General features: G+C 34.4%; 1 protein-coding gene across 13 annotated transcripts in view; it reads right to left on the bottom strand.

Annotated features, from left to right (window-relative positions):
* The window catches only part of LOC105490348 (dystrophin), a 2,266,916-nt gene that overhangs the window by 1,517,734 nt on the left and 723,190 nt on the right, over positions 1-25,992 (bottom strand). For all 13 annotated transcript variants that reach the window (XM_071089080.1, XM_071089088.1, XM_071089087.1 and 10 more), the window contains 2 exons: positions 22,749-22,899; positions 3,458-3,577 (listed from right to left, as the gene is read on the bottom strand). In XM_071089080.1, coding sequence (XP_070945181.1) covers positions 3,458-3,577; positions 22,749-22,899 — 271 coding nt within the window. The remainder of the gene's footprint in view (positions 1-3,457; positions 3,578-22,748; positions 22,900-25,992) is intronic.

Below are 25,992 nucleotides of genomic sequence, written 5' to 3'. Positions count from 1 at the left end.
GCTCTCAAATCATCCATCCCAACCAGGGTAGATAGTGACAAATTCTCTTTTTTTCACTGTCTTACCTGGTTACCCAACACAATCCCTGGGACACAGTAAGAACATAACAAGTACTTGTTGAAAAAAATTAAAATGGGATGTGGAATGCTTAGAAAGAGATGTGGTAATGACCTCTAAGACTGAAGACTATATAAATGACCAATTTTAGTTTTTAAATTTAGTTTATAAAAATCTCTCTCAATAAAATTAGCTCACTGGCATCACTGCCTACAAAACAGACTCTCTAGGCACTGACATCCTGGAAGCCTCTGAAGTTAAGGACAAGACTCTAACCTGTGGTAACATTGCTGAGGGACAAGCTGAACCTTTGAGAGAGAGAATTTAATTATCAGAGAATGCACTTTTCAGAATATTGCACTTCATAAGCTATGTCATCTTTCAGAATCCCTAAGCACATATGTCTGACCTGTCTTTGGTTTTCTTCAAACCTTTTCCAAAGAAGACTCTAAAAGTATTTTCAAGTTAGAGAAATCCTAACATATCATCATAATAGAATTCACAGAATAAATCAATACATGGAGATATATTCTATTGGAAGTATTCTTAGAGTTCTAACTCAGAGTGCTAAGTATGCATCTCTCTTCCTTATTGGACTAAATGGGGACTTCCCTTCCTAGTTTCCCCCATCTGTACCACTTTACTAAAGACAGCTGGCTATCCTTTTTGAGCTTCTGGACGGCATTTCAACAGAATTGTAGTGCAACGAATGAAGGCATTGTGGTGATGTGGGATGCCAGGGAGAAGGAAGAGAAGGTGTGGGATGGGCACTCAACACTAATAAGTTTTGGGGAATAAGTTATGGATAGCCAGACCCTGCTCTAATAAAAAGCCTGCTAAAATCCTTCTCTAATTCCTGATGATTGTTTTTCTTTTAGGGGATCCGTATACCTGTTTCTCTTTCCTATAATTTTTCTAATTACTTCTACCAGAATCCCTCTCAGTCCGGTATGAAACATATTATAGTCCATAATCCCTGAAGTTACCCTAGAATTATCACATACCCAGGGTATTTGTTTTAAATTTATTTTTTTTATGTTTTTATACTTTATTGATCTTTTAATACTTTATGATTTCTCCTTACTCCTCCTTCTCTACCATCTTCTCTTCCTCCTCTTCTTGCTTTTAAAAATTAAACTAGGTAAGACAAGATCACATGACTTGCACAGAACCTAAGAAAGAATCATCTCTGTTTCAAAGTCAAATGAAAGCAGAGCATTCCAGGACAATTCCAGCCAATGGTTAAATAAGGTATAGAATTCAAGCATGGATTCCTTTGGGACTGAGGGAACTGATAGGATGGAGAAAGAAAGAAAAGTTACAGCAAGGGCTTTCTCTCCACTTGATTCCTATTAATGCTGCCCTTTTAAACACTAGTCTAGATTATCTTAAAGTCATATGACACTAAAGCCCTATTTAGAGGCAAAATGAGAACATCAAAAGAGGAAAAGAGATGGAAGAGAAAAGAGGAGGCTGGAAGGCAGTAGCCATTAAAGAGGTATGCAATCACGGAGAAATGCAGATAGAGTTTATGCAAATTAGGGATAATCAATACATGTACCGATATTTAGTAGCTGCCTTTGGGCCAAAGAAATAAAGGCAGAAAATAAGGTGAAAATGAAAGCAAGTAAGAAAACGAATACAGAAGAGTTTAGGGCCACCACACAACCATCTGTGAGTTCTGTGGACTGTTTTTCAAGATGTCTTAACCACACAAGCATCACCTTGGATGAATTATATTGAAAAGCTATTTGCACTGGGTCAGCTAATGATGAAATGGGTGCTTTGAATTGTTATTTTAAATGGAAATACTCTATGCCTTAGAACAATGTCTGCGTTTAAGTATTTTTTTAACCAGTAACCTCCCTTCAACCCCTGCTTCCCAGCCTTATTTAATATTAATTGAAAATTTCTGGTAAATACTGAGTATTAGATTTTTACCCATCTGCAATTAGTTACTATTGTATCAGAATTATGGAATTCTTTAAAGCATAGCACTTTAGCTTATTATGAGTGTGTGGGTATATATATAATATAAAGGATCATATATTTGATAATATATATAAAATCTAGGGACATAAGTTTTTTAGATCCCTGAAACTTCATTGAAACACAAGCAATTAACATGAATCACCAGTATATATGAAATGCTCTGTTCTAGCCATGTCCAACCTATTTGGTCAAAAGATTTTCCCTTTGTCATTTAATGATGGAGAATGAGATAACATTGTTGGAGATTAGCAGTCTAAAGTAGTAACCTGAGGAAATGACATTTCACTGTAATAAAAAAAAAACACACTTCACACAAAAAGAGAAGCAAGCAGAGATAAGGCTTTAAGAAAGCGTGTTATAGATTAGGTAGGAGAAACTATGTTTAGTACTACTTTGGGCTAATAAAGCCATTTAAACCCACATTGATTGGATTCTTGGACATATCACTTTTACTTTTGTCACAAAGGAAAGGCAAGCATTTGGTGGTCAGAATGAGTGTGTCAAATATAATCTATAGTTATATATGTGTATGTGTAATTACTCTAAACAATAAATTAATGTGTTTTCCCTTAATATTGATGTTCTGGTATATGTGTACAAACCCCATTGAAACTTTTTTACAGTAGAGGTTTATTTTTCTACAATAAATATCACATATATATATATATATATATATATATACACACACACACACACACTCACAATTGTATAATTATTCAAAATAATAAATTGTTATATTTTCCCTAATGCTGATGTTTTGGTATATGTACATATATCTATCAATTTTTTTTTAACAGTACAACTTTATTGTTCTCCATTTGGAAAAAAATACAAAAATGTGAAAATATCTACATCATCTTTTGTTAAAATGTACTGGATGTGTTTCTAAAAGCATAACTACTACAACTCAGGTAGGAAGAGGGCTTAAAAGGCTAAATATCTACTTCAATCAGAATCCCATGACTTAAACATTCTGCTATACTCTCATAAAGACTACAACTGAAGGCTTCCCAGAATAAATATAGTGAAAGCATTCAATGTTTCATTATTTAATTAAATGTAATTTTTCTTGTTTTTTATCTTTGTCCTTTTAGGCTGTAGGCTTGAAGAGGACATAAATATTAAACAGCATGCCTCAGACTAGTTATCTAATATATGTGATTCAATATAATTTAAAAAATGGATATCCATTTATGTTTCCCCAGTCCAGGAAACTCATGTAAGCAAATAGTGTACAATGAATGAAATGGTAATTTCCACAAATAGAAAATAATTTGAATTATTTTTAACAAACATATTGTATTCTAAGTATTTTAATATATAAATTGCATTCTAAATTTTTAAAATACTTTTCAAGGTATACTTCTTTTAAACAACATATTTAGTTAGCTAAACAAAATAATCTGACCTTAAGTTGCTCTTCCAAAGCAGCAGTTGCGTGATCTCCACTAGATTCATCAACTACCACCACCATGTGAGTGAGAGAATTGACCCTGACTTGTTCTTGTTCTAGATCTTCTTGAAGCACCTGAAAGATAAAATGTTTTTAAAAGAAATTAAAATAATAGTCTTACATGTATGTTGAAATCATTTGCTCTCAAATGGTGAAATTTATTTCTGCTACATCTCAGGTAATCCTATTTTTTATTAAACTAGAAACATTCCAAGTAAATTTTCTGCTACGATGCTCAGCAAAATTTATATGTTTCTATTGTCAATTTAACTGGAAAGTATATAAAGAAGACTAATGTTAAGAAAGGTACTGTAGGATGTTCTGCTTCTCGTCCCACTCCCTTTCTCCTTTTCAAGACTTTTCTCCTGAAACTATCAGCACTTCTGGCATTTTCAGGCTCTTCTTCTCTACTGAAGTTCTCCATTACCATAAAAATAAAACAAACTCTTGATCAAACAAACCTGTCCTGCTGCTATCCTCCTATGTGTTCCTCTTTATTGAAAAGAAAAAAAAAGTTTCCTACAGTTACTGTCTCCATATATTTATCTTACTATTCACTTTGCCCACTATCCCACTGAAATACCTTTTGTAAAGGACACTATCAACTTTCATGTCCTAAATTCAATAACCATTTGTTATAGCATCTTACTTGACATGTTGATTACTAACCTAATTGACCACTCCCACATTCTTGACACCCTCTCTTGATCACCCTCCTAACTATGTGCTACTTTTTTTTCTATATTTTGGAGATGGAGTCTCACTCTGTCACCCAGGGTGGAGTGCAAATGGCGTGAACTCGGCTCACTGCAACCTCCACCTACGAGGTTCAAGGGATTCTCCTGCCTCAGCCTCCTGAGTAGTTGAGATTACAGGTGCACACCACCACACCCAGCTAAATTTTTGTATTTTCAGTAGAGATGGGATTTCTCCACGTTGGCCAGGCTGCTCTCAAACTCCTGACCTCTGGTGATTCACCCACCTCAATCTCCCAAAGTGCTGGGATTACAGATGTGAGCCACTGGACCTGGCCTATGTGCTATTTTTTAGCTCCTTTACTGGTTCTTTCTCTTCTGCTCCAACTACAAATCAGATGTCACTCCTATTTATAAAAACCAATAGACTCCTATCATACTAAGAAAGAAAATTTAACTTCTTTACCTGAAATTCCTATATGATCTAGCACCTGCCTACCTCACCAATCTAACTGTATACCATTCTTGCCCTCACACTGTTTCAGAACAACTTGCTTTCTCTCTCTTCCAAAAATGTGTCAAGCTGTTCCCTCTACCGGGATTGCTTTTCCTCCAGATCTTTAAATAATCTCTTTATCATTCAGGACTCAATGTAAGTATTACCTACCCAGAGCAGCTTTTCATGAGCAAGCTATCCAACGTTCCTCCCTAGTAATTTGCTATTTCTGTCATTTTTTAAATCATAGCATTGTCACTACTCATAATGTCTTATGTATCAGTTAGTCCTTTTGTCTCTACTTAACCATCATATGCAATCCACCAGAACAGAGATGCCCTCTGTCCTTCTCACTATGTATTACAAGCAAATAAAGATCAATGAACATTTGTCAGATAAATGGCGCCATGTGGGGCTTTGGGGAAAATATGCACAGATGAGTTTGTTCCTTCCTGATTGCACAAAGATTACAATATAGTAGGAATAATTAGTGATTTTTAGTGTAATCACAATTACACTAATCTCAACAGAAAATAACCACTTGGTCTCAACTGAACCCTGGGGTAAAACCAGCCTAATTCACATCTTGGCTTTCTAACTTAACAAATGTGGCTCTGAAAAAATCATTTCCCCCTATTAAGTGAGGCTGTCACAAAATAGTATTTCCAATCTTTTTAGAAACATGATGTACAATTATTTTGTAATGATGAACAGGGGTAAACACAGGAATAAATTAGGGGTAAACAAAGGAGGCTGCTCTAGAACCAAGATATCTTGCCTGGGTGCTCCAGATCCCTTAAGACTTTACCCTGTTACACTAATTATTATTATTGGGATTTCTCTGAATAGCTATTTGAGACTTCTAGCCAACTAGTTTGCTTCTTAGAACATTTTGTTATATAACACAAGAGTGGAGAAACAAGTTTGGGACATTTCCTGTTACTTTCTGGCAAACATGCTGTCCCTACTTGCAAAACAACAGTGCTTAGCACCTATCAGTCTAGCTCTTAGGTATTCAAACTCTATGGCAGGTGGAAGGGAACTTATTAGGATGGCTGAATCATAATCTCAAGTGCATGAGCATTTTTATCCTAGGCTTCATATTTTCCAAGCCTCAACATTTTAGAACACTATAAAATCACTTCTTTTTACTTCGTCTCTCTAGATTTTCATGCTACATTTTCAAGTGAAGCAATTTAGAATAAAATGACTATGCATCTATTTTGTGTGTGGAATCTATACTGCCTATCACGCCTTTGACATTCCAGAGCTTATAATGGTTAATAAAACTCTTTCTGCCATGAGGCCAAAAATGGAAACATTAAAATTCAGAGTTGTCCTTGACAGTCATGTTGAATCTGTGTTTTCTGAGTTACATAAGACAGGACTGGGAACATTTTAAATGTGTCAGCCAGGAATGTTTCAAATAATAATTAAAATGATAATTTGGTGGCCAATGTATCATAAATTGGTTTTCTGAATTTAGCAAATTCTTTTCTGTCCTTCATTATGAGTATATATAATTACATATATTACAAAATTACAAGTAAATAATGCCATAGTTTTCATTTTTACATGTAAATTGCTTTTTCACAATTTTAATATATTTTAGTTAAGAAATGTAAGAAAAACACTGTTTGATCCATGGAATGAATCCAACTCATACTGAGTCTTTTAAAGCATATGTGATCAAATGTACTATTTTCTCCATTACTTAGTTGTTCTGATTTTGTTTCATTTTCCTATTTGTTTTATAATTGAAATGGCATTCTTGCCATATTGATCAAGGGTTTATATTTTATGCTTGGCAGAACTGCTAACACAAAGTATCACTAAAGCGAATTGTGAGATGATAGCATTAAAACCAAACACAAGAACCGTCTCGACTTATGGCGAGTAGAAGGAAATAAAGGAGCAGGAAAAGGCTCTCTACAGTGACAAAGAATGTTGAAGAATCCAGAGTACTGGAGTAGATTTGCATAAGCTGCATTTGATTTAATGTTATTTCCAGTATCTCTTCTCTATGACTTTTTAAAATTATATCTCTTCTTTCTCAGCTAATCAGGAATTAAACTAAAAAAGATTAAACTGACTTTTCTGAACACACTAAATAGCTGTAAGACAAAAGCTATGGTAAAACTGTAAGCGTATCTCTTATTTTCTCAGACTTCAAATGCAAAATAAATATTAGTGAATATCACACCATTAGCTAATCTCCTTAATATCAGCAAAATACAGATTATAAACTATCCAACGTCCAGGGTTTGTTTTGTTTTGTTTTGTTTTGTTTTAACACTGATTCTTACAAGTAGCAGAAATGCCAAACATACAAAGCTGGAGTTAAAAAGTTCAATTGTTCTGCCAATGTAGGAATCCATGAATAAAGGCCTTGATCACTGGGGTAAAGAATGCCTCCCTGCTTCTCTAGTTGGAAAGACATGGATTCTCAAGAGCATTTAAAAAAAATAATACGCTACAGTGTTATGAGGCTATATTTAAAATTTTAAATATTGACTTCTTACGGATTTGAGTTTTTCATAGATGAATTTATACAATGGAGATTTATACTTGATTTGCTAATTAAGCCTGAAATATGAGCCAAATTATTTCCAAATATAGATGTATCACCAGAGAAGTACACAAAAACATTTGTCTATCAGAAAATACCTTCAAATTAAAATATTGTAATATAATATTGTTAAAATATGTTTTTCTTTATTAAAAGCTTCCAGATTGCACACACACATGTATACATACATACTAGGTATTTTATTACACATTTATTTTCATTATTTTATTAAAGGAATGCTTTTGTAACACCAGATTTCCAAAATCTATCATGTTCCTAATTAAATTTCGTTACCATTATTAGATAGATACAAATGTTACTGATGTTTGTTCTCGAATGTCAAATAATGTATTTTTCTCTTTATGACAAGAGAAAAGGCCAACAGTGAGATTTAACATTAAGAATGCTGAGATTTGATAAACAGTTTTTGTTACACCTCTGTGAAAAATAGTATTTCTTGTAAATAAGTCTCTAGTTAAAGGGTTTAACAAAATTTGTTACTCCCTCAGTACATGTTCCCGATTTTATTATTTAAACATGACTTTTCTTGTACTTCTTTTAAATGCCATCAGTGATACCAAATTCTTCTGGCTCTTGTCCATGTCAAAGTTGGTTTTCAAAGTGGCTTAGAATAACCACTGGAGAGCCACTTCAGTGTTTACTCTAGACCTATGCTATTTTACCCTTTCTTAGCACACATGTAAAATAATACTTCGGAAATAAAGACATGGAATTATGTAAGGCTAGGGAAATTTTTGGTCTGATGTTTAAAGGTGAAGAGCAATAATGAATAGAAAGGTAGCATAACAGAAAACAAAAACAAGGTTGGGTCTCCTGTAAATTCGATGTGAGAAGCTTTTGTTTTACTTATTTCTTTTGGCCATAGCATAGACTCAGCTACCAGAAACAGGAAAGAACAGCTGTTACCTATATGTAGAGTTTTTTTTTTTTTTTTTTTTTTTTTTAAACTACTCCTCCTACTTCACTGAATAATCAACAGCACATTGCCAGTACTTGCAGGTCCTACACACGCACACACCACCCCCACTAGAAACAACACAGACCACGTGTTCATCATGAATTCGAAGGCCATCTATTGTCTCCAAAAATGACTTTAAAATTAATATATTTAGATGTTTAATTATAAATATTAAGTAGTTGGTAGTTTATCTAAATAAATGCACACATAAGGAAAGACTAATGAGAAAAAAATTGTAGCAAACATAAAATTTGCAAAGGACATTAAGAATTCAGAAGGTTCTAGGAATAGAGATGAGTCTAACATCTAGGAAAGTAGTATCTTTAAAAAGCTATCTCATGAACAAAAAAATCCCTAGATACTAATGATCATTATAATGCAAGACATCTGGACAGGAATTGACTTTTTTCCAAATAAAAACTTCAAGTACAAATCAGAAAGTGTTAGGATTTCTTGGGAAATGATGGGGTGGCAGGTAATTTATTTTTTTCACTCTCTTTTCCTCTATGCCCCATTCTTTCTACCACCTCTACACTGGGCTAGGCTCTATATCCCTTGCCAGCCTGAATGAAATGATCTGGAAATGACTTTCAATTTTATTTGCAGTGAAATATTCACTTTGCTAAGCCTGGCTGGTCACAGTATTGTCTAGCTTTCCATGAAGATCTATTTATGGTATGTAACTTTGTTATAAATTTGCTGAATATTTTAAATAATCTTTCCCAACAGGCTCCCCTAGAAAAGCTTTTGATATTCACTTACTTAAATGTGATTGAATATCTTTATTAGTCCTTATATCAGAACACATTGATTTTATCTTTTTGTTAGAAATGAATGTTTATGTTTCTGCCAACTCCTAAGCTACCAAATGGGGGTTCTGAAAGACTGTTTCAATGGAGAGATTTGAAAGACTATAAAAGCACACTAAATGTTTCTCAATAGCCTGAATAGGACTCAATAAATATGAAAAGAAACTGTTTTAAAAATAGACAATTAATGTACCCCTACATATGGAAAAGGACATAGGATGAAATAGATTGACCGAAACTTGCGCATGACTTTGAGGAGACAGTAAAACTGTAGGCAAAAGTGTAGCATCTGAAATCAGATTTTCTATGTGTAATTCCTGGAAGCATCAATAACCAACTACGTGACTTTGAGAAAGTCATCAACCACACTAAGCCTCAGCTTCCTAATTTCAAAATTGAGATAACAAAACTGCCTCTTTATGTGGTTAAGAATATTGAATAAGGTCAAATTGTTTCACATTTTGCCTGGAAAACAGTATAAATTCCAAAAATATTAGCATCTAATTCATTGAAAGAATTCATATTTAGCCATATTTATATCAAATATTTTAAACTAAACTGTAATAATCTAAATACTTATCTATTTTACCCTCATCTAATACATTCTGACTATCATCCTTTCTAATAGACATCATAAGTACAGAAAAAAATGTGATTTTTTAAAAGTCATGAAAAGAATTGCTGAAGTTACAGCAAAGTTTTAAGGTCTGGAGAAACACACAGTTAAGTGTTAAATCCTTAAATAATACTTGAACTTCCAATTCTATTTATACTACATTAACAAAAGTAGGTTCGAACTACCTGATCTGATGGTATCACAGAAAAATTTGCATGGTCAGACATATGTCATGGAGTGAGGACAGTCCCTAATCACCAAATGGTAGCCCTCAACTCTCATGCCTTTCCTACTCTTTCTACAATCCATGCATGCACCCACCTACACATTCTACATATACAGAATTAAAATCAGATCAAAGTAAAAACCAGTAACATTGAATAAATAATTATAAAATGCCTTTACTGAAAATACTTATTGAAAAATAAAAGAACAAGATTATTGGGAGAGAGTTGGGGTAGAAAGTTTCAGGCAGAGCACAGAGGAAATGATATGCATTGTGCTGCTAAACAGAATGTAGTTGTGAAATTCAGTTCCAATGATTATCCTCCTGCTCAGACACTACTGCCATGCTTATCATAAGCCTATGTTCCTGTTTCCCTTATAGTCCCTTCTACCTCTATTTTAAAGAAAGAACTACAGGATTAATGGTGATGAATTATCTCATTAAGCATTTTGATTCTGAGTATTTAAGGCGTAGCTACCACTACTGCTTACTCTACGTTTGAAGACTCATATGCACTCAGTCTCTGTACCTTCTATCCAGACATCCCCAATCCTGTGAAACCAAGTGCCACAACATCTTCAAATCTCTTTGCCACTTCTCTGCATTTGTTCTAGTCTCTAGGATCTCAGGTGGAGTCAAGCTTCACTGGAATCTCAAAACGGACAGAAATGGTCTCGGTTCAAAGGCAGACAGGTTAAAGTTAAAATCAGAATCTACCAATTACTACTGAAGTTACCTTGAACAACTCCTTAAACTCTTTGAACACATTTATTTGTCTGTAAAATCAAAATCAAGGATTAATATCCTTCCAGGTCAGACATTTATAGAACACTCTATTCTACGACTACAGAATGTACATTATTCTCATCTGCACATGGATCATTATCAAAAATTGAAAATTGTGGCTAGGCCACAAGGTGGTTAACACATTTTTAAAAATCAAAATCATATCAAGCATCTTCTTGAAACACAGTGGAATAAAACTAGAAATGAATATCAAGAAGACTCCTTAAATCTATACAAATACATGGAAATTAAACAACCCGCTCCTGAATGATCTTTGGACAATGAAATCAAGGAAGAAATTAAAACTTTTTGAAACAAATGAAGAGACACACATAACATACCTCAACCTCTGGGATACAACAGAAGCAGTGCTAAGATGGAAATTTACAGCATTAAATGCCTACACCAAGATAGAAAGATCTAAAATTAGCAACCTAATATTGTATTTCAAGGAACTAGAAAACAAGAACAAACCAAACCCAAAGCTAGCAGAAGATAAGAAATAACAAAGATCTGCTCTGTCACCAAGCTGGAATGCAGTAGCGCGATCTTGGCTGACTGCAACCTCAGCCTCCCGAGTACAAGCGATTCTCCTGCCTTAGCCACCCAAGTAGCTGGGACTACAGGTGCCTGCCACCGCGCCCAGTCAATTTTTGTATTTTTAGTAGAGACGGGGTTTCACAATGTTGGCCAGGATGGTCTCGAGCTCTTGACCTTGTGATCCAACCACCTCGGCCTCCTAAAGTGCTGGGATTACAGGCATGAGCCACTGCGTCTGGCCGAAAAAACTATTAAATTTTTTTTTTTTAAATCATAGAAGATACAGGTTTCATGAGCCTAATGGAATTAACCTAGGAATGCAAGGCAGTGGAATTTCCGGATAATGTGTAATAAGGCCAGAAAGCAACCTGTCAATGTCCAAAGTTTCCACGACATAAATTGAGTGATCAGAGTAGCTGCCCCCCCCCCAAAAAAAAAGAAATAAAGATCAGAGCAGAACTAAATGAAACCGAGATAATAAACGGAAAAATTAAAAAATTAAAGTCATTTATTTGAAAAGATAAACAAAATTAATAGACTACTAGCTAGATTACCAAGGAAAAAATAGAGGAATCAAATAAGCAAAGTCAGAGATGATAAATGTGACATTACAACTGATACCATAGAAATACAAAAGATTATCAGAGACTACTAGGGGCATCTCTAGGTACACAAATTAGAAAATTTGGAGGAAGTGAATACATTCCTGGATACATATCAACTCCCAACATTGAACCACAAGAAGCAAAATTCTTGGACAGACCAATAACAAATAGTGAAACTGAATCAGTAATAAAATATCTCCCCAAAAAATAAAGCCCAGGACCAGACATATTCAGCCAAATTCTACCAGACATGCAAAGAACTGGTACCAATCCTACTGTAACTGTTGCAAAAAATCAAACCGGAGGAAATTCTCCCTAACTCATTCTATGAAGCCAGTATCACCCTAATACCAAAGGTAGGTAAGGACACAACAAAATGGAAACCACAGGCCAATATCCCTGATGAACACAGATGCAAAAATTCTCAACTGAATACTGGCAAACCAAATGCAAAAGCGTATCAAAAAGATAATACATGACAATAAAGTGAGCTTTATTCCAGGTATGTAGGGATGGTTCAACATATGCAGATCAATATATGTGATTCACCACATTAACAGAAATAAAAACAAAAACCACAGGATCATCTCAATAGATGCAGAAAAGGCATTTGATAAAATCCAGCATCTCCCCATGGTAAAAACCCTCAACAACTAGGCATAGAAGGAACAGATCTCAAAATAACAAAAGTCATATATGACAAACCAAGAGCCAACACTGTACTGAACAGGAACATGTTGAGAGCACCTGTCTCCCCCGAGAACTACAACAAGACAAGGATACCCATTTTCACTTCTGCGATTCAACATAGTACTGGAAGCCCTAGCTAGAGCAATCAGGCAGGAGAAAGAAATATAAGGTATCCAAATTGGGAAAAAGAAAGTCAAATGACTTCTCTTCACTGATTATAGGATTTTATATCTAGAAAACCCTAAAGACTCCTCTAAAAGGCCCCTATATTTGATAAATGACTTCAGTACAGTTTCAGGATATGAAATCAATGTACAAAATTGCAATATACACCAATATACACCAATATACACCAATAATGATCAAGCTGAGAACAAAATCAAGAACTCAATCTCATTTACAACAACTACAAAAAAAACAACAAAAAAAAACAAAAAAACCTAGAAATGCCTTTAAGCAAAAAAGTGAAAGATCTCTACAAGGAGAACTACAAAACATCAATGAAATAAATCATAGATGACACAAACAAATGGAAAAACTTTCCCCTTCTCATGGATTGGAAGAATCAATATTGTTAAAATAGCCACACTGCCCAAAGCAATCTACAGATTGAACAAAGTCCTTATAAATTACCAACATAATTTTCCACAGAATTAGAAAAAAATACTAAAATACATAGAGAATCAGAAAAAAGCCCAAATAGTCAAAGCAATGCTAAGCAAGAAGAATAAAGTTGAAGGCATCACATTACCTGACTTCAAATTATACTAAAAGGCTACAGTAACCAAAACAGCATGGATACTGGTATAAAAACATATACATATAGATTGATTTGACCAAATTAAGAACCCACATATAAAACCATATACCTATGACAAATGAATATTCAACAAAGTAAAAAAAAGTATATATACACCGTCCTATTCAATAAATTGTGCTGTAAAAATTGGATAGTCATAAGCAGAAGATTGAAACTGGGCCATGTATCACCATATACAAAAATTAACTCAAAATGGATTAAAGACTTAAACGTAAGACCTGAAAATACAAAAATCCTAGAAGAAAATCTAGGAAAAACTGTTCTTAACACTGGCCTGTGCAAAGAATTTATGACTAAGTACTCAAAAATAAAAACAAAAATAGACAAATGGAGCTTAATTTTAAAATCATCTGAACATCAAAAGAAATGATCAACAGAATGAACAGACAACTTATAGAATGGAAAACAATTCGGAACTATACATCTAACAAAAAAACTAATATCCAGAATCTACAAATAACAAGAAGAAAAATAGATAAACCCATTAAAAAGTAGGCAAAGGACACTAGCAGATATGTTTTAAAAGAAGATATATAAGCAGCCAACAAACATATGAAAAAACGTACAACACCACTAATCATCAGAGAAATGCAAATTAAAACCACAAGGAGATATCATCTCACACCAGTCAGTACGGCTATTTTTTTTTCCAATGTCATTTAAAAAATTTGTGGGTACAGAGTACGGGTATTTGTGGGGTACATGAGATGTTTTGATACAGGCCTGCAACGTGAAATAATTGCATCATAGAGAACTTAGTATCTATCACCTCAAGCATTTGTCCTTTGTCTTACAAGCAATCCAATTATAATCTTTCAGTTATTTTGAAATGTACAAGTTATTATTGACTGTAGTTACCCTATGATATGATCAAATAGTATGCCTTTTCGTTCTAACTATAATTTTTGTACCCAATAGCCATCCCCACTTCCCTTCCACCACCCTTCCCAGTCTCTGATAACCATCCTTCTACTCTGTTTCTATGACCTCAATTGTTTTTTTTTTTTTTTTTTTTTTTTTGGATCCCACAAATAAGTCAGAACATATGATATGGCTGTCTTTCTGTGCCTGGCTTATTTCACTTAACATAATGATCTCTAGTTCCATCCACACTGTTGCAAATGACAGTATCTCATTCTTTTTAAAAGGATAGCTATCATTAAAAAAGTCAAAAAACAACAGGTGTTGGCAAGGATGTGGAGAAAAGAAAATGTTTATACACTCTTGGTGGGAATGTAAGTTAGTACAACCATTATGGAAAACAGTATGGAGATTTCACAAAGAACTCAAAACACAACTATTCGATCCTGCATCCTAGTACTGGGTATATACTCAACAAAAGCAACAAAAAGTGTTACATGAAAAATACACTGCAGTTGTATGTTTATCATAGCACTATTTACAATAACAAAGAAATAACCTAAGTGCCCATCAGTAAATGATTGGATAAAGAAAATGTGACATCCACATGTATATATGTGTGTGTGTATATACACACACACCACAGAATACTACACAGTGATAAGAAACTATGAAATCCCATCTTTTAAGCTACATGAATAGGAACTAGAGGCCATTATCCTAAGTGAAGTAACTGGGAAACAGAAACTTAAATGCATTATGTTCTCGCTTATAAGAAGAAACTAAACAAAGGGTACACATGGACATCTAGAGTGGAATAATATAAACTGGAAACTACAAAAGATTAAAGGCTGGTAGTGGGGTGAAGGGTGAAAAATTACCTATTGAGTATAGTGTTCGTTATTCAGGTAATGGATATATTAAAATCCCAGACTCCACCACTACACGATATATCCATGTAATAAACCTGTACATGTAACTCCTCAATCTATTTTAAAACTCTTTCTAAGACATGTTTATTACTAGAGTTAAATGAGATAATACATTAAATTCAGCTTGTACAGTGCTTAGATTTGGTAGGTGGTGAGGAAATGCTTATTTTCTTTCATTTCTGACATAGTCACATTATCCTTCCATCCTTACAGTAAGATTCATGGAAATAGCTCTTTTGAGCATCAGTATTTATTTCTAATAACTTGGTAATCACATTCTATTTTAATTATTAAATATCCTCAGTGTGCCAAAACTGTAGACCATTATGTAAAAATAGTTTAGTGCTTTTTTCGTCTTACTAGATATGACTTAGATTTTTAATTGTTAAAGTATACAGTATCATTACTTCCAATGAATAGAGTACTACCAGATTTACCAGCAGAAATCTACTAGTACTAGAAATCTACTAGAAGTTCTGTTTATAACAGAAATATTAAACATGATAGTACTCCATATTCTTCAGAAAAAGTATCATATTCAACCTTATTTTTTAACATGGGACTGGATTTACGGTCATGCATTTTAAGATACATTCATACATTTGCTGAGGAAAATTATTGCCTTAAAATTCATGTTATCATATGTGTCTTAGCTTTCTTGTAAGGTTTCCCTAAAATGCATTCTAAAATGTTTTTTATAATTAAATAATTTATTTACATTATTAATTTTGTATTACCTATACAAAATAACTGAAATTGATTGTTACAGTACTGGTTCAGAAAAAGAGAGACATTTTACATGAGACTAACTCAGTAAGCGAGAATTAGGGTCCTTATTTTCCTTGCTTTAAACCCCGCTGCAGAGGTCAATGTCTTCTCATGAGGAAGCATTATAGGAGTAATGAAGTATAATAACTAACGTTAGTGCCTCTAAGATGAGAGAGTCTTCAGCAGCTATAATTTTTGTAGCAGTACTGATATACTTTAAAACAAAGTAGTATGCTGCTATAAAGACACATGCACACGTATGTTTATTGTGGCATTATTCACAATAGCAAAGACTTGGAATCAACTCAAATGTCCATCAGTGACGGACTGGATTAGGAAAATGTGACACATATACACCATGGAATACTATGTAGCCATAAAAAAGGATGAGTTTGTGTCCTTTGTAGGGACATGGATGCAGCTGGAAACCATCATTCTCAGCAAACTATCGCAAGAACAGAAAAACAAACACTGCATGTTCTCACTCACAGGTGGGAATTGAACAATGACATTACCTGGACACAGGAAGGGGAACATCACACACCAGGTCCTATTGTGGCCGGGGTGGGGGAGGGACAGCATTAGGAGATATACCTAATGTGAATGACCAGTTAATGGATGCAGCACACCAGTATGGCACATGTATACATATGCAACAAACCTGCACGTTGTGCACATGTACCCTAGAACTTAAAGTATAATAAAAAAAAAAAGAAAAAAAAAAGCTGTGACATTCTAAGTAATGTTACTGAATCAATACTCAGTAACTTCTAATAAGCTAAATAATAATCTGATTGCTAGAAACACTTGATTTGTAAAATAAGAACATGGGCATGCATTTTATCATGATTATTAATAATCTATAGCATTACTGTGCAAATATATCCTTGGACTATGATGCTTGTTAATAGAATGCTTATGGGAAATTAGAAGTCTTCTCAATTAGATTAAAAAACTGTAACTGAATATCATGCACATACTACTATGTAGACTATATAAGTGACGTTCTTTCTTTACATAAACTTCCAATCATTTATGTCAAAATAATAATACTACCACTCAAATCAATTTCATAGTCAATGGTTTACCACTATTAAGATATTTGAATATGGGAATGCAACAGAGATAGAAGGAAATAAGAAAAGTCAGAGACTGAAGACACCAGATACAACATCACCAGGTAAGCCACTTTATAGATATATTTTTCTACACCTTTATGATTTTTTTTTTGCTGTACACACAACTTTTTAATTTGTCAAAATTTCATGCCCTTGTCAGAAAGTTAACCATGATGAAGATGGTTTGAGAAATAAAACTAGTCAATATTATCAGAACATCTGTTCTAAAAACACTTACTGAGCATCAACTATTGACTAAGTACTCTGAAAACACAAAAGAAATCTGGCTCTCTGGTTATAACACAGTATTTTTTTGGATTTTATTGTTTATCCTCCTTACCATCATAACCATGAAACTTTCATTAAGCACTTATGAGGGCAAAAGACAGGAAATAAAATGAAACCTCACAGCAGAAACAAATAACGTGTAATTTTAACCATGCTAAATATGAGAGAGAGCTTGCTAAGCACTAAAAGCACTACTTGATCCTATGTCATTGTCAGACTTAACTGAGTCACTCATCCTTCTTCCAACTATTGCATTTCTCTTTTTATACTGCCTATTTTCTTAATTCCAGCTCTCAGGTCCCAGTTGCCCAGTCCCAGAATCTATTATTTTGAGCTTTTTGTTCATTTCCTAAATCTAGTTCTATTGGTTTTGATTTGATCTCCGGAATGCTTTATACCTGTTTACAATTTTCATTGACATTGCTTTCATTCAGGCTCTATACACTTTCTGCAATATCCTCTTAACATGTTTTCTGGCCTCCTGTTTTCTCTGCTCTTTCATTTATCTTCAAAAAATATCTTCTTAAATATTAAGGTAAGTTTTCCTAAATTGCTGCTCTTTCTAGTTTAATTTCTCACGAATAATGGTTTCCTGTTACTTATAGAACTACTAGCAAATGCCTGAGTCTTTTATATAAGACTCATGATCAACCTCCATGATCAGGCTTAAATCCTCCAGCATTAAGTATACTACAAGATTTCATAAATGATTGGTTTCTGTATTCTTCACAGCACCCATGTGCTATAATGAGTGTTTGTTCAGTGATACGGAATAGAATGCAATGGAATGAAATGAAATGTCAGATCCTTTGGCAGAATTATACCTAAACCTTCTCTGTAATATGAACATGTAGATCATTTTAAAGGTCACCAGATGAGGATATTTCACAATCTTGGCAACCCAAATGTCTGCCTTTAACTAACCTTCAAGGAAAGCATAGGTGACTGAGCTTCTAAGAGGCTACTCAGTTTGTATTAATCAGTATTTCACATAGAACCTTCACTGAAGTCAGAATATAGAGTATATATTTACATCTGCAAATTCTAGTAATTTGTGAAGTCTTTGTTGATGCTGTCACCAACGTAATGTATCTATGCACAAAAGTCTAAATCTCTCAGAAGAATGGAAAACCTAGGAAGAAAACTGAGCTTTAAACTTCATCCCAGTCTCACTGTGCCAGGAGACAAAAGATTTCACTGTTAAATATTTTCCTTTTGATAAAAATGTCTTCCAAAATGGCAAACTTCTTTACTATTAATGAAAGCTCAAGGCTTTTACTCCTCAATAACATCATGCCACTCCTTCGAGGGAAAAACCTTTCATTCTTTATCAACATCACTAATAAATTCTATCCCTTAAGACAAAAATGACCAGCTAGAATTATATGTGATATATTTTTTCACAGGGGAATGAGAGGTTCGATTTGTTTACTCACCAGAGAGAATCACTCTTAGGTGCCTCAGATCTAAAGCAAACCTCTAAATACTCTCCCCAAAGCAATGTCTAAGAATGAATGGTTTATCCCAAATGTTGCAGCCAATTGAACTTTTCTTGGTTACCCAGACTAAAGGGTTTGGCTAGATTTAATAGTAACCACCATATAGGATCAACTGCTTTACCTTACCTAATTGCCAGGTTCAGTAAAAGTGACTTATCTTCCTGGCATTTCACAGTGTCTGAATTTCTAGCCTGCCTCATAATAAAATGCTGTTGAAATGAAGATAGCAAAGGATCCTGTCACAGAATATACAGCGGCATATCTGTAATATTCACAGTGTACTTGCAAGATTTGCAAACATTTTAATCTTGCCCTCCATTTGAGAGAGAGAACAGGCGACCTCTGATCTGAGTAGAATTTAAATCAATTCCCAGCAATAAAATCCGTATCTTTTCTTTAATTTTGTCATCTGTAATCATCTTTAAGAAAAAAATGGTGATGGCACAAGGATTTAATGTCTATTTACACAAAGCTAAAAATAAATATTAGAAGTTTGGCGATACAGTAGATGGGAGTTGCTTTTGTGGGTACTCTAAGGTTACTGGTGTATTTTGTTGTCAGAAGGAGAAATTTCCTTGCTTTCAATGATTTACAATTCTTGGGAAGAAAAACTGAAAAGTGATTCAATGACTATATATATAGGGCTTTAGTTTGAACTCAGTTACCCAAAGAAGTAATATTTATTTTCTTTTGTTTTATGAAATGTGCCAAGACCAACAAAATAGTATTCCTTTAATTCTGTATGTATGTTCCTTTCAGTGTTAAAAGACAATATAATGTACATGTTTCATGTTTTAAATAAATTCAACTCTTTGCTAAATTGTTTGATGTTAAGTCACCTTCTTCTCACCAAAATTGTTCCCAAGTAACAAAAGAGCATTATCAATTTTCAGGACTTGAATATAAATCTTCTTTCCTTTGTCTTAATTTTATTTAAAAAAACTTTTGTTCTGAAGAGTGCTCAAATAGTTAAAAGTAGGAGTTGGCCTTACTCTCTGAGCCAGCAAACCGATGCCTTCTGGCCTCTTTATGTCCTTTAAATAAATAATTCCTGGATGTAAAATGTTCCATAACCAACTTGCATATAATCCTGTTGCCTTCTTTTGTTTCAAATTTTTTCTTCAAGGCAATTTCATACTCATTAGAAATGGCATACTTTCAAGTAATGAATCATCCTATTGAAATTTTATGACAATATTTGTCAAACATTTTCCATTTCATTCACAAAACATTTCAGGTACCTGTCAGAATATTAAGATCCTGGAGAGCTTGTCTCACCTAAATGAAGAGTCTATTCAGCATCCCAAGCTAAGAACTTCCTTCCCAGCGGCCCTAAGTTATCCATACTTAGCTGTGCTAACATTCTCCTTCCACTGCTCTTTTGGAGCTCTTCTTCCTGGCTTTCTCTTTACACTCCAGGCATCCGGCACCAGTGTCCTGCCTTCTGATGTTCAGTGTTACTTGGCCTAATCTTGGTCTTTTCTAAAATACTTCAAGTTCCAAAAGTATTGGATACATTACAACTATGACTGGAAGGAACACTAGAAACAAACTGACTCAACACTTTTCTTTCCAAAGTAAAGATATAGAGAACCTGGGACATTAAGTGATGTTGGAAAATGACAATACAGTTAGTGGTAGAACTGGAGCTCGAACTCTGGCTTCTAGTGGGACAAGTTTGTCTTGGGTTAGATTCCTCCAAAAACACATCTTGAGCAAAAGACTTGGGAACAAATGGTTTATTTGGAGGGTGAACCCTTAAGGCATTATGAGAGCATGGAGACATTCAGGAAGTTACCTTGTGTATATCTGGAGCTCAGTTCTACTGGGGAATCTCTGAAAGACTGTAGAGAATATATGTTAGAAATGTCCCACTATGGGACAAAGATTCTATGGGATTTCTCTAACGACTTTTACTCCTCATTGGCTAAGGGCAGCTCTGGCAGCACTAATTGCACCTCCTGTCTGCCTTCAAACTGGCTGAAATGCTTCTGCACCAGAAATGCCCTCAGGGAGAGAGAAGCCACTGCTGTACAGCAACCTTGTCCAATCCATGACCCAGGATGGCTTTGAATGTGGCCCAACACAAACTTGTAAACTTTCTTAAAATATTTTTGCAATTATTTCTTCTAGTTCACCAGCTATCGTTAGTGTTAGTATATTTTATGTGTGGCCCAAGACAATTCCTCCAATGTGGCCCAGGGAAGCCAACAGGTTGGACACCCCTGGTGTATATAGCCACTCTCTGCATGTAACTTCCAGTGTAGGCCAAGGGGAAAGGGCAGATATAGTGTCAACCAGAGAAGCAAATGTGCCACAGAGCAAAAGTGGTACTATTAGAGAACTAGCACTGTACCTAACTTCTTCATCAGATGTTCAATTAGTATCTATGTGACAAGTAATCACAGTCACAATTTCTACCTAACTACAATACAGTTGATGTTTTTTTCCTGATGGCATAGCAGATGAGGATTACCATAGTTAGAGCTCTTCTTAAATGCTAGATCTTCAACTGCTGTGACCAAAGGACTCCTGGGGGTCAGTATAGTAAGAGCTGGCCCCATTTGTCATTGAAAACTGAAGCTCATTAAACTAAAAAAAACAACCTCTAGAACTTAGAAATAAATGTATTTTTTATTTGCATGGAAAACTGTAAAACTATATCTGACTGAATATTATAAAAAGAGAGAATTAAGTTAGGCAAAAGGCAGATTTAGGAGGTATGAAGTAAAGGAGCAGATATTCCCTTTCAAAGCCATAAATCCAACAACCACAGATCATAAGTAGAGTTGCCAAATAAAATAAAGGACACTCAGCAAAATGTGAATTTCAGATAAACAATGAATAATCTGGGACACACACTGAGAAAATTATTTGTTGTTTATCTGAAATTTACATTTATGTAGGCTTCTTTTATTTTTGTTTGCTACATATGGCAACCCTAATCCTGGGACAACTACAAAGGATCTTCTGTGTGTGCGTATCCTCATGAAATGAGCAGGAGTCTATTTCAACAATAAAACTCAGAGCTAATTGTAATATTTTATGGCATTGATTAAAATAAAGTACCCTCATAATTTTGGATCAGAAATATTATTGTAGAAGTCTCAATCACAGAAACAAAAAATAAATGCTTTCTGGCAGCGAGGGAGCGTAACTGGAAATGTACAAGTAAACTGAAGAAACAAGATGAAAATATTAACATTTTTTATAGAAAAGCAATGCTTCAGACCCTCATTTATCAAGCTTGGCCGGCTTCAAGTTACTATAAATTGAATGTAAAATTACATTAAAAAAATCATAGCCTTATTATTTAAATTTGTATTACAAGTAATCCCTATGAAGTCTTTCTTCCAGGAAAGCAAATTTTTAATAAATCACACATCCTGTACTGTTCTCATCCACAAATATGTTTGATTTCTTTTCCAAATACGAAAAGCCTAGTTATGTTATATTTTTTAAAAAACAACAACAAATGTCTTAATCCATTTTGTGCTGCTATAACAAAAATAACTGAGACTGGGGTAATTTAGGAAGAACGTAAATTTATTTTTTCACAATTCTTGAGTCTGGGAAATCCAAGATCAAGGTGTTAGCATCTGGTGAGGGCCTTTTCAGAGTTTTCACATGGTGGTGCATGGTGGAGGGTCAAGAGACAGGAGAACACTGTGTGAAGCCTCTTTTATAAGGGCCTTGATCCTATTCATAAGGGAGAAGCCCTGATGGATTAATCACCCTTAAATATTCCACCTCTTAATACAATCACCTGAATTTTGGAGGGGACTCATTCAAGCTATTACAACAAAGATGGTAAAAATAATTTTTAAACTACGGCTGACTTTAAGTTTTAATTTTCTCCCATCAACCATGTCATCTGTGTTATTGTGTATAGGTAATATACACAAAGTTTGCTTTCTAGTAGAAAGCATACAACATAAGATACACCTACCTTATGTTGTTGTACTTGGCGTTTTAGGTCTTCAAGATCAGGTCCAAGGGGTTCTTCCTCCATTTTCCTTGTTCTTTCTTCTGTTTTTGTCAGCCAGTCATTCAACTCTTTCAGTTTCTGATTCTGGAGATCCATTAAAACTCTATGTAAACTGAAAATTTGAAAGAAGTCTATTATTACACCTCTTTTAAAACAACTTATTACTGAACATCGCAATGTAAAACAATAGAATTTATAATATAAGGAATGTTCACATTTGGGGGCATCTACTGGACATTGAGAAGGATGTAAGGAAAGCCCACTATCAATCGTCCCTGGAACTCTTATTTCTCAGACCTATAATCATTCACAAATCCTGATTTCTAAAAAGTTTCACATAACCAACTAAATGTGAACATGCTAACTGAAGTGCAAAGCATCTGATAACTGACTTAGTAGTATATTTTGGCAGTTGTTCATTTACATTCTCATTATTTAATACGTGTGGTGGTTAAAGATGGCCACAAATTCTTTGTCCATCTTCCCTTCAAGAGATGAGGTCTATTTTCCATCCCTGTGAATATGATCAGGACTTGTGACTTTTTTTTTGACCATAGAATGTGGCATAACTGACACCACACCAAATCCAAGTGTAGGCTGCAAAAGAACTGGCAGCATTTGTATTTTTCCTCTCTTGAAGCCTAGATTCCATGCTGTAAAGGAGGCCAGGCTACACTACTGAATCATTAGAGATCATATAGGAGTGATTCTGGAGGATGAAATATTATATTGGAAGTGAGCTTCCAGCTCATTGCAGCCCAAGGAGTGACCCCAGCTATAACACCAGTAATACAAAAACAACCCGGCTGAGCCCTGCTTATATTCTTGATCTTCAGAATCATGACGCAATTATAAATTGTTTTAACGCATTAAGTTTGGACGCCATTTGACACACAGAAATAGGTAAATGAAAGCATGCTTTTTTCCCCACAAAGATATAGAAAATAGTGGGCTGGGTAATGAATTTAAAGTCCAAAGGCCTAGGTTCACAGCCCAGCGGTAAGCTCTACAACCAGGTTCTTAAACGTTCTCAGTTACATTTCCAGTATCAGGGACATGGGATAATGCTTTGCCTATTAATTACACAAGTTTGTGTTGAGGATGAAAATACATTAAGGTTCTTTCATTAATTCAACCAAAATTTGAGATGTAAATGGGAAGCGTTAATGGTTATTTCAAGAGAAACAGTCTTTATAAATATCATGTTTAAAGTATTTTTCAAAACTATATTCTGAACATTGATCTTATAAACGGGATATAATTTGAATTAGGAATATATTATTTTGAATACATAACTGTATTCTAAAATCTTTAGTGGAAGTTTCCATTAATCACCACATTTAAACACACAAAGTGCACACATAGCTGAGAGTGTTTTTTAATAGACTTAATTTTTTGGTTTAGATTTACAAAAAATTAATGAGATTATAATACAAAGAGTTATCATATAACTTGCACTCAGTCTCTCCCATTTTATTAACATCTTATGTTATTATGGAACATTTGTTACAATTAATGAACCAATATTTGTGTATTATTATTAGCTGGAGTCTATATTGTATTCTGATTTCCTTAGATTTAAACTATTTTTTTTTTTTTGTATTTCAGTATCTCTTCAAGGATTCCATATTACACTTAATTGTCCTGATTCCTTAATCTGCTTTTGGCTATGATAGTTTCTCAGAATTTTTCTGGCAGTTTTTAAAAGTGCTGGCCAGGCTGGTATTTTGTAGTATGCCTCTTAGTGGGAATTTGTCTGAATTTTTTTTCCTCATAATTAAACTGGGGTTTTTGAAAGACCACAGAGGTAATGGGCCATTTTAATCACATTTTATCAAGCATATATACTCTCAACATGACTTATCAATGTTAACTTTGACCACTTGGCTAAAGTAACAGGTGTCACATTTATCCACTATAAAGTTACTCTTTCCCCCTCCTTTTACACTATTTTTTAATAAGAAAGTCACTATACACAGTCCCCATGGAGTGGGGAGTTATATTCTCTTTCTGTGAGGGCAGAGAAGTTACATAAGTTATTTGGAGTTTTTTCTGCATTGGAGATTTGTCTCTATTCCTCCATTTATTTATGAAATTACTTATTTATACAACATGGCCTCATGTATAGTTATTTGATACTTTGGGCTAAATCCAGTATTAGTTTCTGCTTTGGATTTTTGCTCAAATAGTTCCAGCTTTGGACACTGGGAACTCTCTTGGTTGGCGACTGACATATCCCATTAAAGTTTTTTGTTTAGGGCAGGGCTGTGGAGTTGAGCATGTTCTTACTTTCTGGCACTACCAAATGCTTCAGGTTCATTTTCTATACTGCCTTTCTTAGTTTTAGAATCAGCCGTTTCTCCACAGTGTTCTAGTTTTTTTTTTTTTTTTTTTTTTTTTTTTTTTTTGGGGGGGGGAATGTTACTGGAACCCAAGATCCTGTTGCTAGGTATGCTTGTTGCTTCTAGGGTGTTGTAGCTTACAGGACATCCGGGTTGACATAAAGAAGTGGATGTACGAGTGCGTACTCACCCATAAATACTTTATGTAATTACCTCATCTGTAGCAAGCTAAATATTAATCTATCCATATCTCTCCATCTTGTGACTTCTGTCCTTTATCTGTGAACTACCTCTTCAACAGTAAGAATTTGACTTAAATTAGAAGTTGTTACAAGAAACTCAAAAATGATTTCTTTAAACTAGAAGCTGAGATGACCCCTGTTCCATGTTTGGCTCCTCGTGCTGCTGAATCCACAGAGAAAGGGGTTACCACACAGAACCTAAGCGCAAATGGTCAACTGAGTTCATCCTATACAATGCAGGGCAAGTAGGACTACATCAGAAAATTACAGGCATTTGCCAGGAGTCTCTTAGTATCCCCATATACAATAATGTTAACCAATAAAAAAATAAATAAATAAAAATTAAAAAAAAAAAACAGAAGATACTCGATCGATATGGAACCACTAATAATATGGTTCTTTGGAAGGATGTTTTTGATTTCCCACTAAGGTGAATGGCCAGGAGTCTCTTAGTATCCCCATATACAATAGTGTTAACCAATTAAAAAAAAAAACAGAAGATACTCGATCGATATGGAACCACTAATAATATGGTTCTCTGGAAGGATGTCTTTGATTTCCCACTAAGGTCAATGTCTGCAACTAGAAGAAATTCTGTCATAGTAACCAAGACAGCATTGT

The sequence above is a fragment of the Macaca nemestrina genome, chromosome X (genome assembly GCF_043159975.1).
Source record: "Macaca nemestrina isolate mMacNem1 chromosome X, mMacNem.hap1, whole genome shotgun sequence".
NCBI classification, from domain to species: Eukaryota; Metazoa; Chordata; class Mammalia; order Primates; family Cercopithecidae; genus Macaca; species Macaca nemestrina.
The sequence above is the reverse complement of the archived record's forward strand: the minus strand, read 5'-3'. Positions and strand labels throughout refer to the sequence as shown.